General features: G+C 38.5%; 1 protein-coding gene across 1 annotated transcript; it reads left to right on the forward strand.

Annotated features, from left to right (window-relative positions):
- Positions 1-11,723: 11,723 nt before the first annotated feature.
- Positions 11,724-17,338, forward strand: tank (TRAF family member-associated NFKB activator). The gene is made up of 8 exons (XM_083921890.1): positions 11,724-11,857; positions 13,190-13,331; positions 13,592-13,700; positions 13,859-13,929; positions 14,662-14,714; positions 14,818-14,936; positions 15,850-16,241; positions 16,902-17,338. Exons 2-8 carry the CDS (start codon positions 13,233-13,235, stop codon positions 17,070-17,072), a joined length of 1,014 nt encoding a protein of 337 aa, XP_083778016.1. The 5' UTR covers positions 11,724-11,857; positions 13,190-13,232; the 3' UTR covers positions 17,073-17,338.
- Positions 17,339-18,336: the final 998 nt, after the last annotated feature.

Genomic DNA, 18,336 nt, shown 5'->3' on the forward strand with positions numbered 1-18,336 from the left:
AATTATTCCGATAAATTAATCCTTTTTCGTAATCCAACATTAGGTCTTGCAGTAGAGTAACATTTTGTTGAAATAGATGGCTTCTATTATGGTTTGTGTGCAGTGGGACCCTCTTAATGTGAGTGACAGGTGGTACTGGTGGTTTGTGTATGTGTGTGTGTGTGTGTGTGTGTGTGTGTGTGTGTGTGTGTGTGTGTGTGTGTGTGTGTGTGTGTGTGTACGTGTGTGTGTGTGCACATGTTTGTGTGTGCTTGTGTGTACGTGTGTGTGTGCACATGTTTGTGTATGCTTGTGTGTGTGTGTGTGTGTGTGTGTGTGTGTGTGTGTGTGGGGGGTCTTTATTGGAGCAGGTAAAAGGAACTGGCCGGGCTATAAATCAAAAGCAATCTACTCACCACTGTCACCTTCTGATTGGAAAACCAACACTGGTGGCAGAAAATGTGAATTAATGGCGACCTTCAGCAAGGTACAAGCATCATTCTATAACCACTGTCTTATAGCATCCCTAAACAGCTCTGGTCTCCCTGATTTTAGTTAGCAGTTAGCAGTTTAGTGTCACCACTTTCAGTAAGGAGAAATAAGGCAGTTTAGATGCAGAAGCAATATAATTTGCATGATTAAAGACTTGTATTCACTAACTCATCAAACCAAACATGCGCTGTGTTACTAAAAAGAACACGTAGCTCCGGTTTCGCTTTATAATGAAAAAATGGGTCCATAAAGCTAATTAATCACCAAAACTATCCTTGAGAGCCCACTATGACATCAGGGGCCTTTTATTGAAGGTATTGGCACAATGTGTATACATCAGTGTGATATGCCATTCCTAAATGAAAGCAAAGGTCAGCAGTAGAGCATGTCGAGGAGTTCACGAGGCCAACAGGAGTCAATGGGTCAGCATTAGAGGAAAGGGAGAGAGGTCTGATTCAGCACTCTGCTCAAAGTAGACAAGGGAGGCAACTGAACCACCACCTTTTATGAAACGGTGAAAGGAAAGGTTATCTCTGATCCCTGTTTTTTTTCTTGTATAACGAACAACACGTAAATAAACATTGTAAATGAATTATATTATTACATGTAGACTCATTTTGATTGTATATCCATAATCAGACTATTTCAACTGCTTTCCATATCACAACCCAGATTCAAAATGTCACTTTAATATATACAATGCACAATTAAATCCCTGCAAGTGGATTATTTTGATATGAAAGGGCAGCCTTTGCCAGGTATCCAAAGAGCATGCCATTCCCCCTGGAGGAATCATTATAGATGCAGGTTTAGATTCCACATGCACAATGTCGCAAACAGGCACAAACATGCATAGATGCAAAGATTACAAGATTACTAAGATACAAACCCATAGACACACACACACACACACACACACACACACACACACACACACACACACACACACACACACACACACACACACACACACACACACACACACACACACACACACACACACACACAATGGGTATTTCCAAGGGAAATAATAGAGTAAGGTTGTTTTAGGACATTGTACTTGTTCTCACTCCTCCCTTAGCTAATGAAAGCAGTCACTACCAGTGAACCACTCTGAGGTAGACCTATATGAAGAAAGTGTTGCTCCCTGTTTGATTCTTGTGAATCATAACAGCAATTACAGTCTCAGCTTATTCTGTGAAAGGCAGAGAGAGAGAGAGAGAGAGAGAGAGAGAGAGAGAGAGAGAGAGAGAGAGAGAGAGAGAGAGAGAGAGAGAGAGAGACGTTTCTCCTCGCCTCCTCTCTGTGTTAGATTCCTGTGAAGGAGTGTTTTAGCTGCTCCAGGAATCTTTTAGTAACAGTCTCTGTACCTTCCTGCCTGGACGGATGGAAGTATTTGGGTTGGGGCGTGTGACCTCTCTTTGGCAGCAGGAGATTCATTTCCCCTGACTCTTGACTGTAAATTAACCACAAAAGAGAGCTGTGAGTGCCGATGGGTGTGTGTCACACAGAAAAAAAGGCCACATTCACAACTCTGGTCTTTAATTGAGGTGCTGATGTGGGGGTGGTGTTCATGACAGCCCTGCTCAGTTATCCAAAAATGAATGAGTCACTTACCGTAACCTGTTTCATGTAATATGTAATATGATCTATTAACTTAATGTGCGAAATGTGTCAAGGCAAAGAAATCAAGAATCAAGAAAAGGAAATTGAAAATCACTGCAACAATCTGGTGTGAAATGTTCATTGTGACAAGATCTCATAATGATGTTTTATACGGAGACGACCAACTTTTGCCTGCCAATAAGTGATTTAGTAGCCTGGAAATCAGACAACCCTGCCATATTCACGTTTCATTTGTTCTGGCAGGAATGTCTGGCCCCTCTCCCATACAGACTCCAGTGGCTTGACATTGTACCAACCAATCACAACCGTTTTTATCTCCTGAGGGGCGGGTTTAAGACAATGACCAGCAGCATCATCGCCCAGTCTGCAAGTCCGTTCTGCGCAGTTTTTAAGGCTCAACAAATTCAGATCAAACAGTCAAACTAGGCAGTGCTGATAAGACATGGGTTTATATTCTGTTACTGTATTCACTATTTCTTCCATAAAATGATTTCAGAAATGCATTTAGTGAACTGCATAGCTGTAATTTGAGAAACTTTGTGACACAGCCGCCATTGTTTTAAAATGACATTGGTTGCAGGTCACCTTTCATGGCTCATTTCAAGGTCTACACACGATTGCGTCCGGAAGCATTTTGCTCTGCACCGTTGATAACATTCCTTTAAAATGGAAATTGAACTGGGAGAGCCCAGACTAATACACTAATAACACTCTTGCAATTAGGGTCTGCTGCTAACTGAGATGTAAATCTAAATCCTGAAGATTTTCTTTTTTACATGTACTCGTTTGACGTGTTCAACATGTGTGTACATTTGTTGACCGAAACTAATTTAGGATGCAAAATGACGTTGCTGACTTGTTGTAAACAGACAATAAAGTTGTATTGTATCGCATTGCAACATATTGTATTGTATTGTACCATACCGTACCGTATCGTATCATACCATACCATATTGTATCGTATCGTATCATATTGCATCACAATGTTTTGCATCGCATTGTATATATAACTAATTTCTTGATGAAAAGTCATGCTAAATAGTTGATGATAAATAACAATTATGCTTTACTGATCACTGTATGCAAATACATATGTTTTGAAACATTATTGGCTTACATGATATCACACAATATATGTTTAAAGCCACATAGGGGGTGTGTATGATGAGTTGTTTTTTATTCGTTATTATTTCTCACTGACATGTTTACACACATATTTGAAGCTTTTCTAAAATATGAGAGGAAATACTTGACAGCAGCAGGAAAGGTTTTATTGTGGAGCATGGACCTCATTTTACTCATGTCAAATGTCCCGAGAATGAGAGTCATCTGTACAAAGGCAGTTCTCTTAGGCCTGACAATGACATAAAGAGCAGCGCCACTGCTCTGTTTCATTGTGTACATTCTGCTGCCAGGCAACTCTCCAAACTTTATTGTAAACATTGTATGGTGCTGTTCAGCCTCAGTATAATGCCATTGTCCACCATGGCGGTTAATGCATTCACCTTGACAATGATTTAAAGTTTACTTTGGTGGAGGCAACCTGCCATCAACTATTGCCAAAACATTAACAAATCATTACCACTTTGCAAGGAACTGTTAACTCTGAACAATCTGTGTCAATAGTATAGGATACACATATATACACATTATTTTTAAATAATCTTGAGAGAGACCACTACGGTTAAACCAACACAGTCCAGAAACGTTTTTTAAATTCCTTATAAAGATAAACGTTTATTTTGATGGGAAAAGGAAGAAAACCTAAAATGGGATAGTGGTGATGATGAATGCAAATTTGTAGTGATGCCAGTAGGAGACTTGGACACAGTAAAATATTCCACATCAGTTTATACAGTATGTCACTTCAGGTCACGCTTTGTTACTTTGAGATAACGTCTGTTTTTTAATGTCACAACTCCTACTAAACTCAAACTGATTTTTATAGCCTTTTTTCATTTTCACTTTTTATATTATAAAACTTTGGTGGGTCATCTGGTAACCAGCTGAATAATCATCAGATAAATCCTACCATGCTTTGTAAACATAAAAGACCCTACAAATGAATGGCCCCATTCTATCAAGTCCATTCACTGAGAACCCATCAGGAAGTGTGTTTGAGGATGCACGAATACACCATAAAGTATGATATCCACAACTTTCAATTCTAGTGTGAACGCATGCATCTGTTTCCTGTTGCTAGTATAATCATCGATCTGCAACCTCCTGCTGATAAATGTTTCATGAGCTTGAGTAATGAAGAGGGCTCTTTATGTGAGGTCGGCTAGGGACTTTCTTCCTAACCTCATATGCCCTTTCACTTTTTCTGCTTTGTTCGATCTCAACTGACAGTCTGTACTATTTTACCAAACTAAGCAACATAATGCTCTATAGGCCTAGTATTTTATAGTCGGTTGCTATAATATTCTCAGTTCTAAAAATAATTGAGAGCATTTGCAAAATCAAGAGTTGCGAACCTGTGCTGTGTGTTTAGTCGGGGCATGTTCTAAAGAGCAAATACTGTACAGCATCTACATCACAACTACAACAACTATGTTTGTGCAGCTTAAAGAGATTGGATCTATATACAATCAGCCAGTTGTGAACCTCCCACATGCCTCATCAAGTCCACCCAACCCCGTCAGAACAAACAGCAGGCTATATGCAACCCAACACTGTACCTTGATTCACAGGCATTGGGAATAGTGAGGGAATATTTGTTAATGCCAAAATTTCCTGTGAAGACGGAAATAAAAGTGTTCAGTGGGGTCTGCTACTTATATATTCACTTCACATCCACATCTGCAGAAGCTCAGCCTCTGTGGGAAACACACTCACCACTGTGACCCTCTATTTCCACATGCCTATTGATTTTGGACATCCAAAATGTCTTATTTTATACTGACGAATTAGAAATCCATATGCATATTTGAGGACAGACAGTAATTTAATGCTGGCTCACTTTGGGGGCTTTTGAACTGTTGACATCGGGACAACAATATATCTTTTTTTCTTTTAAAGCACATCAAGGTGCTATATAAATACTGTAAAATGATCAAAGAAATTGTGTTTAGAAACTGACTTCTGTATAATTGTGATGTCACAATACGATATATAGGTAGACAGTGTTGCTACGGTACCGTTACAGTCATTACCTGATTGCAGTGATGGTGCAGAAATGCAAAGAGCACAGATGTGGCAGACTTGGAAACATTACCAATCACATCAGGACTTTTTTTTTGTTTTTTAACATTTCAGCATGGAAGATTTTGTTTTCACAATAAGACTTAAAAAAACCTATCAACAAAGAGGGCCCTAAAACTTATTTTCTTGATTCAGTGATAGTAAACAGTAAATGTGATTCATTTATTTATTTGTTTGGTTGGTGCTCATTGCCTTGCATATATTGCAAACAGCATTTTGTTCAAAGAGAGGCTTGTGGTTTAGCCCTTATGTAACAGGAACAGGGAGAGAACTTCCTCTCGCTATCAATCAGGAAATCCAATAAGCTAGCAGGAAAGTCTTCTTGCAGAATATGTGCTTAGTAGAACACAGTGAAGAGCACTATCTTATTAAGAGAGCAGTTAAAGTGCTTTAACACAAAATAATTCCAGTTACAGTTATGTTTTTGCTTCTCCCTGGAATTTGGCATACTGTATAAAAAAATCCATTGTGTATAATAAGAGTCAGATACAGCTGACGACGATAAATAGAATCCATAAAGATCCATAAAGATTTAGAATGAAATGACTGACTGTATGAAATTCTCAGAAGAAGTCTCTCACAGTTTCTCATACTTATCTCCACCCCATCCTCTTCAAATAGCAGGAAGCCCCTGAGGCAAGAGCCTCAACCAAAAGAATATTGTGTGCAGCTTTAGCCTCTGATGGAAACCACAGCGGCTTACTGGTCTACTCTGACACACCTACCAAAAAAAACACACACAAATCCCATTTCTCCACAGTGAGACAGATTGTTTTGGCACAACAATTCAAATAAATAAAGCTTTTATTTTAAGAAGAAATTGCATTTTAATTTATTTTCCTTCATTTCATTTATACTTTCTTGGTCTCTTGACAGCAAGGTCTCTCCTCATTCTCTTCCACCGCTTTCTGGGGCTCCTGAAATCTGATCTATGTGTTTCCCCCCCTGAATTCCTCCTCTCCCCCTCCTCCACCGGCATGCCAGAGTCCTCGGCTCTGACCTCCGTCTAATCTCACGTTTCTGCAGACCCACAGCAGATTGTTTATTTTGCTAGACATGGAGGAAACACGGATGGACCCGTACATTGGCTCAAGATTTACTGCTGAGCTCCAGGCAGGCTCCAGTGTGATGTGTATGTGGAATAGGGCCCCACTATAATAGCAAGCTTATCCTTTTCACTAGTGACACATCACTAAGGACGGTGGGATTGCCTGCAATACAGCATTAGATGATCACATCAATAATACATGGTATTGTGCATGTAAATACTCCATTAATCCTACTAAGTGTGGATACTGAGGGAACAGATCATTTAATAAACCCTGTATGTCCTATAATGGACAAAGGGCAACTCCCTCTCTTTTCTGAGCCTTTCATACGTCTTCGGCAGGGTGGATGGTACTGGAAAAGGACACCACATCACCCGGCAGATCACTTCCGCTGAAAATTATGAGACCTCTCTGCAGCACTGATGTCCTCTTGTAAGTTGAGTATTTAACAAAAATCACTTTGGGAGACTCATATCTCAACAGAACAACATCTCTCTGCTCCATTTATTGTGCACATGGAGCATATATATCAGTTTTAAGTGGCTACATGTAACAGAGATCGATGACAGGTCTGAAGGTAACAATGGTTTATAATGAACACAAAGTATGTGTATCAATGTATTCCTTTTGTTTTGTTCAGCGCTTCTGTATGTACAGGTTATTTAAGTGCTAATACATGTGGCCGAGCCATATGCAGGAAATGCACTTATTGTTGTCAGAAATGCTACACTGCCTGAAAGTGAGTGTTGATAGTAATGCATGGTGGCACTTTGTGGAGGCACTTATGATTTAGGAGTCACACAAGTGAGAGTGTAATAAGTACATTCAGTACTTACTTGGGAAGAAAGAAAGAGAAAGAGGGAGAGAGATCAAATAGAAAAGATCGCCACATGAAAGGGAACAGAGTATTCCTAAATCTGTCTCATCACGTTTGCACTTTTGCCATCTTTAGTGGTGTTTACTCTCACTCAGACATGGCAGGTAAAGTTGATTAAAAAAAAGTGTATTGCAGAAATATTCCTGATTTTCTTCTGTTCTGTTTTGGTAACTTTAACATCTTGAGCAGCCAAGTGGGTAACAAAATTTCCTCCTTGGGAAAGATAAACAAAGAGAGGATTGAGGACTGAAAAGAAAGAGAAAAAAATGGAAATTGAGAATGATTATGTGGTCATTGAAATGACTCATATGACTCTCCCAACGGTCATTTATCAAATCATTGCTTATCAGTACACCACAGACTTTTTTCTTTACTCAAACCACAAGACAAGAGTTATGTCAGATTGCCATAAATTAAGAGTTCAAAGCAGCCATGAAAAGTATCTTAAGATGGCCTGCTGCTCTCTTCCTGAAAGGAATTCCTTGAATTTTTATTTTTATATGGCTTGAGGTTGTTGGTGGCACTCTGGGAATGTAAGTCATTCTCAGGAGGAGCAGAGGTTGAGGTTGGAATGTCAGTGAGGGTCACAGATGACAACCTCTGTGGCAGGTCAGAAAGAGTCCTACTGTGCTGGACCAGCCACACGGCTGTATGGACAAATTCATACTCAAACTGATGATGGACACAAGAAAGGCTCATCCACTTATCGTGCTCTGTCATTTCTGGATGAATCGGACTAAGAATAAGAAACTTTTTTGGCTCATTTAAAGGTCCCATATTATAAAAATTGAGATTTCCATGTCTTTTGTTATTATAAAGCAGGTTGAGGTGCGATACAGTACAAATACTTTGAAAGTATCAAAATGCTCATACCACAGAGAAATGCACACAGCCTGTATTCAGAAACTGTGCCTTTAAAAGAGCTGCCAAGACCTCTATACAGTTGTGATGTGACAATACCATATAGGTAGGAAGTGCCGCTACAGTGACGTTACACTCATTCTCTTGCTATAATGACGTTGCAGAGACGCTGAGAGTGCATGTACAGCTGACCAATCTGAGAACATTAGGCTTTGTTCCATGCTCTAGTAGAAACCAAAATTACAAGTATGATGCTGAAAGTGAGCATAATATTAAACCTTTAAAATAGTGACATATTAAGAAAAAGGCATTAGGCTTACCACGTCCCCAGATATTAAAAGGTCTTTAGATAATATAAGGGCACGTTACCAATGTATATTGGCAGTATTTTCAAAAGCTTATCTACTGAACCTTTCAATACTAACAAGCAACACATGTAGATTTGGAAAATAGGGAACTGTGAATATCACAACAAGTGGAGTCTGCTTTTTGACACTGCTACCACCCTGACACGTCATATGATCAAATGAAACAATAAAACATTTCCTGTCTAACTTGATTTCATATCTTCATGTGATACTCAGGCTCTACGCACTGAGAATCCTCAATAACTTAATGTTAAAATAACTGCAAAAAGATTCTGGGCCTCAGTAAATTACTCTTAGCTGCCATCTACTGGTTAATTCTTTTTCTTTTTATTACGTGTATTTTTTGGGTCTCCCTTTGCTGGGTAGAGAGTTCTGTGGCACTCTGTCCGCGGTCTGGGACAGGGTGTGAATTATGAATCATGTGCAGCCATACCTCTGCATAAAGCTATGGAGGTTTTATGAGATGAGAAACAGGAAGGGGATTGACAGTATGTTTTAAGAAGTGAGAAGAATGTACAGTATAAAACAAAAACAGTCTCAGATTAGGGATAAACAGTGCATAGCAGTTGGGTAAATGAAGCCACTGCAGTATTCATGTATGAATGTTTTATGCCCAAATGTGAACAGTGAAACAGAAAAAAATTGTCTTGTCAATTTTAAAATATAAGAGGATCGGAGGACTATAATGATGTGAGAGCTTGACATCACGTTACAGAGTATTTGCCACAACATAAGATTCTGATCCCATGTGGTATAAAATTAAGACACAAACTACTTTTTTTAAACCATAAATATCATCAGAGGACACCTAAGCTAAGCAGAGCACACCTCTAGGTATTGGTACTGTGATGTCATGGTTTAAAGGAGCATTGCAGGACAGATTAACACATATTGCCCGGACGTTTGTGTTTTCACTGTATGGGAAAAAATATCTTTATATACATACCGGCTGCGGGGGAGATTCTGCATATGTATGGGAGTGAGGCATGTCCTCTTATTTATGATTAGACTTATTTGCAACTAATAAAAAAGTAACTTGTTTTTGGTGACCTCCGGTGGTGATAGTTGCAGGGACGTAGAAGTGTACATTCAGTACACACTGACATCACTGTTGGCTGCGGTTGAATAAACAATGTTATACTGAGCTCAGTTCTTTACAGGTGGTCAGCTATTTAAAACAGAATACAGAAGAAACAATCCTTTATTTGGACTTAAAGCTGTGCAACATGTGGGAGGTCATAGTAAAAAAATAATAATCAAGAAACAGTGTTTGGATTAAAAATGAGAAGAAAAACATTAGCCAAGAAAAGCAAACGAATATTAGTGAGTATTTCCATTTATTTTTAACATTTCAGTTGAATAGGCCTTTTTCACTGCAGACATTTTGACTTGCCACAGTAGGAATGCACAGGTTTCACTTATTGCATTAACTATGGCTCCCCTCTATTGAAATGAAATGCAGCCATTATAATCAGTCATTGATGTAGTTAGTTACACCTGTGCTTTTCCTATACTGTCCAGCCCATGTGGTCGTATGGGTTGGAGGACTTGTTGCAGCTGTCACATGTCAATGTGACTTCTGTCATGACTTCAGGTCTCAGTTATGACTAAGCAATCATATTGAGATTTATAGATATTTCCCAAACAGAAACAAAATCAAAAAGCAAAACACCAATTATGGAAAATGAAGAAAATATCAGTGGCTTTATTTTCAACTTTAAATATTTTACATTTTGTATTATTCAATTGAATGATCTAAAAATAATAGATGAACTATTACAATGTTTAGGGCAAAGACAATTAAAAAAGACATAAATAAATAGTTTGTTGTTGGAACACGGTTCATTCAGTGAAGTGTTGCTGTGTTGTATCTACGTGTATTTCAATAAAAAATATTATGAAAATGTTTGTTTTTAGGCCCCTGTTGCCTCCATGGAACAATTACGTACAGTGTACACAGCACACGCAATTTTATATGTTAGACCCAAAATATTAACTGCCCCATTTTTTTCAGTGTGTTTGTTAGTTTGCGGTAATTTGATGAAACATAACTTAATTTAGAGTTATTCACCATGGCTGCAAGATCATGGAATAATGCAGGACACAGTTGATATTGAAATCTACTTTAGTGGAGCAAATGTTCTAACCTCATTAAATCAACTGACACACAGTCTGGGGCTTCCTGATGCTGGCTTTACATGGTGCCCCCATGTCCATGTGGCTGTTGCCCATTTTGTCCTGTTGGCATTCAGGTTATATGTGTTTTGTGTTCTCTTTTTACATTGCCTTGGGTTTCTTCGTGTTTTTTTTATGTTTATGTAAAGCATTTTGAATTGCCTTATTCTTAAACGGCAAGCCAAATCCCCACACTCACTGAACATCATGTTATATTTTTGTAATTCAGCAGTATTCAGTAATTTCTTTAAGGAATTTTAAACTACTTAAGTACAATGTCAACTAAGGTGAACCGGCAACATTATCTTATTTTGTGCTCACATGGCACATATTCCTAAATAGAGCTGTGTTTAATAGAATTACCACAATTGGGTCTCAACAGCTCATGTTCTTTCTGTGACCCTGTGAACAGGTTAATCTTGCCATGCATATTACAAATCACAATAAGGCAGACTTAATACTTTCAATCAGAGCCAGAATCCGCTTTAATGGCCAAGTATGATACACCCACAAGGGATATGACTGGTTTGTTGATGCCCTCAGTGCACTTACACAGAATAGACAGGCAGAACGCTGAACAAAGGTAAACATACACATTTGACTACTATGTGGCCTAATGATAAAAGTAGGCTATGTATATAAAAATGTATGTGCACACATGCACATATACATGCACATGCACAAGCACAAGCACAGACACGCATGTAAACAACAGTGCAATGGTGAAGAGTGCAAATGGTGCTGAAATGAAACCTAGAATGAAAAATAACACGTTACTTACATACACGAGGTAGGTGGGATATTTACATGTAGCTATGCATTTAACATTACATTGGTGTATAATTTGCTTGGATGGGGGATGTTTGGTGTTCAATAATATAAGACAGCGTTGGAAGGTTAAATGAGCACAGCACAGATCTAGTTTGGGGACAGTTTTCACATGCACAACAGTCGGTTTGCAGACGCGTAGGCTGGAAGAACCCTCAACCAGCTAACCACCCAGAGCTCCTCCGAGCTGCGCGCTGATTGGCCGGGGTCGAGTAAAGGCGGAAGTCTACAGAGCGGGGGATTCCCCGAGGGAAGTTCCCAACTCAACTAGGCTATGTAAAACATACATTGCCATATCCTCTCTGGCCGCTTCGTAACTTTGCATCCGACGATTAGGGCGACGACGCTGCGGTGGTGTCAAAACAATAAATTCGACTTGAAGAGTGACACGAATGAAGGTAAGAGGACACCCACTCGCTGGCTGCGACGGGAAACTCATCTGTGGAGCCGTCGCTCGGTCGCTTTATCCACCACCGGTTGAATGAGCTACAGCTAACCGGTCACTGAGGGTTTAAGGAATACGGAACTGTGCTGGATTAGTTTTTGAATGACACTTTTAAAGCGCTTCCCTGCTGTACCTCGGTGGGCTCCAACGTGAAGTGTTAATGTAGTGTAAAGAGGCTTCATCCAGGAGCCTTTGGTGTGACAGGTAGTATGCAGCTGTGACATTTCTAATGAAGATTGATCAATCATTTATGAGCAGCTCTGGGGGATTTCAGCCTCTTTTTCTTTCTTGTTTTGCACCATCTCAACACGTCCATGTTAACTATTACAACAGCAATTAAATTCCAAAATTGCTCAAAAGTTGTGTGAAAGTCAGTACTGGGAAAAAAACAGACAACACATGTAAGGATTGTTTAGGTCAGTGTTTTTTTTTGACTTAGTTGTGCAAGAAATTGCAAACGCATTGAGTATCTCAGCCTACTTTTCAGTGTATCAGTTGCTCATCATCAATTATTTTTGTTACAGAACTAGAACAAAGCACTGATTGTTGCAATGTGAAAACAACTTTGCTTTTGTGAACTGATATTCCACCGGAACTGCCAATAATCTTAAGTAATAAAGATTGAGAAGTTTACTCAGTTTTGTCATTTCATCAGTCTCTTACATAAATCAACTAGAGCCTGAACATGATCACAGGCACATATGTTATCAGATATGCGCTCATACCAAAACTGTTTTACAGAATGTAGGCTATCATATGGAAAAAGATGCTAGTGTTTATTTAAATGGTCAACAATTGACCGCTATTGAACACACAGTCCTGGTGTTTATTTAGCTAGGCCTATTTATTTCATTTTTTATTTATTCTTTATTTTCGTGTAATGTATAATAACGTTAAATATTCCTCTAATAATGTTATTTGTTTAGGGAATCAGCCTTTTGGGAACCTTTGCATAGTCATATCTTTGCAACCTTGGTTCACAGTCCAAATACAAATAGTCTATTTTTATTCCAGCTCAAAAATGCACTATATCAGACACCATATCGCTTATCAGTGATTTTTTTCTGTTTAAAAAAATCCCATATTGATTGGGCACAAAATTCTATAATTTGACATCACTTTAAGGAGTTATTCACTTATTATCTTTAAAGCCTGCTAAGACAAGTTGACTGTTGTGTGTAGAAACATCATAAAACAAGCACAAATGTCACTAACTTCATGCCCCTTTCCACTAATCAAAAATTGCCGTCTTTGAGAGACAACCGTGTTGTGATTTCACTTGTAGGGCTCATGTCTGCTGTGTCAGGGATGATTGTGGAGCACACGGCATGGAAAGGAACATCGGAGACCAGCTCAATAAAGCTTTTGAAGCTTATCGCCAGGTCTCCATTGAAAAGGACAATGCTAAGAAGGAGCTGCAGCTAATGGTAATGACACAAGGAGAAAAACTTTTTCAGACTTTGAAAAAAAAAAGAAAAAGTCACAGAGTAGCTTGCTTAGTGTGTTTTGTGTTAAAGTCGAATAGCAAGAAATCTGTTTTGAAAACATGATTATTATTTAAATGAATATGTGACACACGCACACACACACACACACACACACACACACACACACACACACACTGATGGCAAAGACCGGATTGCAGATGTTGGTGCTTAAAAAAATAACAGAAACCTCATTTTTACAGACTGAATATTATGAGCGATCTACTCAAAAACTTCAAAAGCAGATAGAGGACCAGCAGCAGTTGATTTCAAAACTTGAAGCTAAGTTATCAGCAACAAAGCAACCATCAGGTTAGTGAGGCGCGCCAGATGATCTCTCTGTTGATATGTTGACGAAGATCATTTACTTTTCTATTGCATTGCATTCTGGGCATTGAGTTTGATCTGTTATATATTTAACTCTTCCATCTGTTTAAATTGCTATTTTTTTCTCTGTTTTGGATTCTAAGGAGAGATGAAATGTGAGCCTTGCAATCAGCTCCTTGATGGGACCAGCGGTTATAAGCAGACAAAGTACCCGGTATGTTCGCCGCGCTACTGTGTGCTCTGTCTGTGTCTACACTATGTGAAAATATGATGGCTCCAAAACTGTTTTTTCTTCATTCTCACACAATGCACGAGCAAACATACAGCTTCCTCTCACATACAAACATGTTCTGATCGAACTTCTGCTTGATGTTGTTGCACTCGTGTCAACAGAGATATTGAGTGAAGCATACTGTCTGACGACCTTTGAACATTGCTTTGTGATTTTTTTCTCAGCATCTTCCCATAAGTTGGTCAGTCTGCAATTATTTCATTTTATTCAGTGTTTCTGACCCTTGTTTACACAGCTTTAAAGCAGTTTGAAGATAATTACATGATAATACTTTCTATTCTTCCCTAGTGATTCGCTCCTATCGAAATGGGATGTCCATATACTTTCATAGATTAACTATGCAAAAACAATCGAGGAAACCGAAGATTGCTTCAGTCTATTATAACATTGCTGCCGTTATAGTAATCGCCCTCTATTTTACTCCACACAAGGCTTATCCATTTTAACTTCACCAGATGGTGCTAGAGGATAATATCGCTTACACAGTTCAGCAGGTTGAGCTTGATTGTTCAATATGTAACAGGCCAGGAAAGATTTTCCCACCAGTAAATGTTAATTTGTGATGTGTAAATCAAACTACAGATGCATTAACAATACGCCCTTTGGATAATTGTTATTAATGAGCACTATAAATGTAACATGTCTTTTTTACAGGAGAATATGGCCACTGTTGCTGTTGCTCCTAATATGCCAGTCAACGTTGACTAGTATGTGCACAAAGACTTGTATTTTTTGAAAATAACAATCATGGACATTACAGTGGAAGAATGGATTTTTTTTCTCACTTTTTTTTATTTATCTGTTTGTCAGTCATGACATGCTGGACGCATTTGAAGCAATTCAAGGGAAATTCCGGCAGATTCGCTCTCTTACCAGAAGACAAAAAGATCACCTAAAAAGATTCCATGGAGGAAACGATGTATCAAACGGTAATATTAATATTTACCAAATATTACCTGCTGTATTTTTAAGGCCTGAACCTAAATTCAGTTGTTTTCTTAACTCAATTACTTAAAGAAAGTGTGCTAAATTGAAATAGGCTTGTATATGTCATAACAATGCATGAGTTGATTTACTTTTGCTTTGTTCTTTAAGATAATTAGACATCAACACCTTAACTAGGACTGTACACAAATGCCTCTTTGCCCTTTCAAACCACAGCTGGCCACCTCTGTTTAAAAAAAGGGTTGATGCACATATTTAATCATTTCATTAACAAATGCATGATGTCGACTCTGGATACTAGCTGTATAATTAATAATGTCACATAATTATTCATACAGCAATTAATAAAGTGTGATGGAAATATATACAGTATATAACGTATGTAAACTCACTGGCAGAGGTAGAATGTAATCTGAGCCAATACAACAGCTGTGCCATAAATGTGGCCTTTACAAAGATGATAATGTTTGATTGACACTGTCAGAGAGGTATTATTATAACTTCATGTTTATTATAGAGGTGTAGTTTGCAGTGATGTTGGACTGGACCGGAGCAATATAATGCACTCCAGTGCAACAACACCAGCCGCTACAACCTCAAACATTTAACAAACATTAAGTAGAATTATTACCTTTCTGACAGTGACAACAAAACCTGAAAAAAATGATATGCATCATAAAAGTAGAATTAATGGCAGAGCCATTGCATTACATTGTACATGTGTACCCAATGAAATGGCCAGTGACTGTATACTGAAAGCACCAGGATTATATCTTAATGTTTGCAACTCCTCAAATCATTGCCAAGTGCAAATGTCATAAGGGTTTGAGAAATACGCCAACAAGTCAACAAAGACAGAAAAGCTGTGTAAAAATCTCTTTTTCTGGCATCTGACAGATCAGCGGTTCTCCATGCCCATCCAGTGCACAGACCGTACAGCAGAGGCAGAGGGACCCTTTTCGGCAGAGTTACGGTCAGCTGCGGATATCCCACTCCCGCCTACATCTCTGGCATCCCGCGGCGCCAGCCCCGAGGACTTAGTAGACTCTCTCACCAAACTCAGTGTCAAATTCCCACCCCCTGCGGACAGTGAATATGACTTCCTGAACAGTGCTCCAGAGAGACACATTGGTCTGACCATGCCCACGAAGCGGCCTTTAAGTAGCGCCCCCTCCACATTGACAGAAGAGGAGCCCGTTGAACTGCCCATGCCTTTTGTCTACCCTCCATCCCCCTCCCACTCATCATCATCTTCGCTCTCCCAGGAGAGCGTGCGGGGACCACAGCAGGTGAGAATCACAGGAGAAGGTCTGAGAAAACTAGTAGCAAATTATCAGTCTACAATTTGTATTTGCTAATGTAGGAGTGAAAGTGTTAAGTCCAAAATAAATAAATAAATTAACAAAATCAGCTTGGCTTAACTTGAAACATATTACTGTGTAAATGAATCTTTTTTTTACTTAAGCATGCTCTGGTTATATTTGGCATCATTGCTGGAAAGCGTAAGCCAGATGGAAGCACATTACAGTGTCTGACTATGATTAAACAAGTTTGATAGTTCAGTGGGATTTTATGTGCTGATCTGTATAAATGCCTAACAAAAGAAATTGTGAATGACATGAGGTTCGATCTAAAAGTTGTTCCCGTTTTTCATAATATAATTCCTTCCTTGAATTTCATCAATATGGACAATTATAATAAGCAAGGCTGGTTTGGTGTTGTGGTTGAACACATAAATAGTAAGATAATTAAACACTTGAGAATATGCTTTGTCTTTACTTACGCTGAGTATTTGTGCAGACTACTGGGTTCTTGTATTCCTTAGAGCTTATTCGTCCGTCTATACTTCACGGTGACCAAGCGGTCCAACATGCCTTAATAGAGTGAGTGTAAGGATTGTTAAGAGCATGAATAATATATTGTTTTCTTTGGTTCGTCCTGCTCTGCAGCCTCTCTGGAGCCCTGAGCTGTGTGATGCAGTTGACGTGGAGACAGAGCTGGCGACGCCTCAGAGCAGCAGTCCTGATAAATGTGCTTTCTGCCACGCTGTGGTTCCTCAGGACCGAATGAACAGCCACCTCTACTCGCATTTCTCTCCTAAGAATGAAGCCGACAATTGACAAGTGGAAGCATGGACTGACAGGCCCAAGGCCACAACTACTCCAAGACTTACTGTATTCATGGTCTAGTCCTACCTGCCATGAAGAACATGCGCTGTACTGGATTTGAAATGACACTGCAATAAGACTTGAATCCATTTATTTAATATTGAAGAATTGAATGGTACACTTTCTTGCCCATTATATTTTTCTAATATCATGCTGAGATTTTACTCTAGTACTAAGTGACAATTATGCATAATATGGTATATATATATATGAGCAAATAAAGCAGATATTTACTCTTTAGATTACTTTTTTTTAATCATTTGAATTGATTTCAACATGCAAAGATAAAACAGGTTGGGGTACTCTTAAGGGTATCCATACATAAATACACAAGGTGGACAAGATATATATTTATTAACTTTCTTTTAATGTTCATACATTGTGTATTTTAAAACATAATCTGCCTTAATGGCATGTAACAATAGTAATAGTAGTAGTGAAGTAATACAATGTGCTTGTAAATTTGGAGTAATTGCTGATTAAATTAGACACATGTGCATCATTTTTATGTTAGCAGCAATGTTTCACATCTCAAATACAATATGTCACCTATTATAAATGCATGCTTCATATCACTCAACCGCTAATCAATCTTTTCCAGAACGGCTGGCATGTTGATTAGCATTGTTTTCACTAGCACTATATTTTCCATTGTTCTTCCATGTTGTATACCTCAACCTGGATAATTTGAACCAGCTGTGTGTCATTCTTGGTGCAGTTGGAAATATTTCCAACTTTGAAATCATTTCATAAGGTTGTGCGCCATGTATTCATTAAAAGTGTCTACACAGATGGCGATAACATCACGATCAAGCTCACTGATCGTTGAATCAGATCAGCCCAATTACCTTGCTATTTGTATAGTAATGGTTTTACCTAAGGCAATATCATACTGTATTTATGTAGGCACATTTATTTCAAAGGACAAATTGACATTATATTAGAGTCTTACTGGATTTTTGAGCTGGGATGAAAATAGACCTTTTCTATGTGGAGTGTGCACCAACTTTGCACTGATGTGATTATTTAAGGTACTCTGAAGGCAGATTCCTTAAACAAATTTACTTTATTAATGAATATTTAACTATTATACATTATACATACAATGTATTTCACTGTCAACCAATTAACTATTAGTTAATAAAGATCTACGTAACGGCACCATTTCTAAATTACCCCAAGCATGGTTGCCTGCATTATGTTATGTAAAAATGTT

Source organism: Echiichthys vipera, assembly GCF_963691815.1.
Source record: "Echiichthys vipera genome assembly, chromosome: 10".
NCBI lineage: Eukaryota > Metazoa > Chordata > Actinopteri > Perciformes > Trachinidae > Echiichthys > Echiichthys vipera.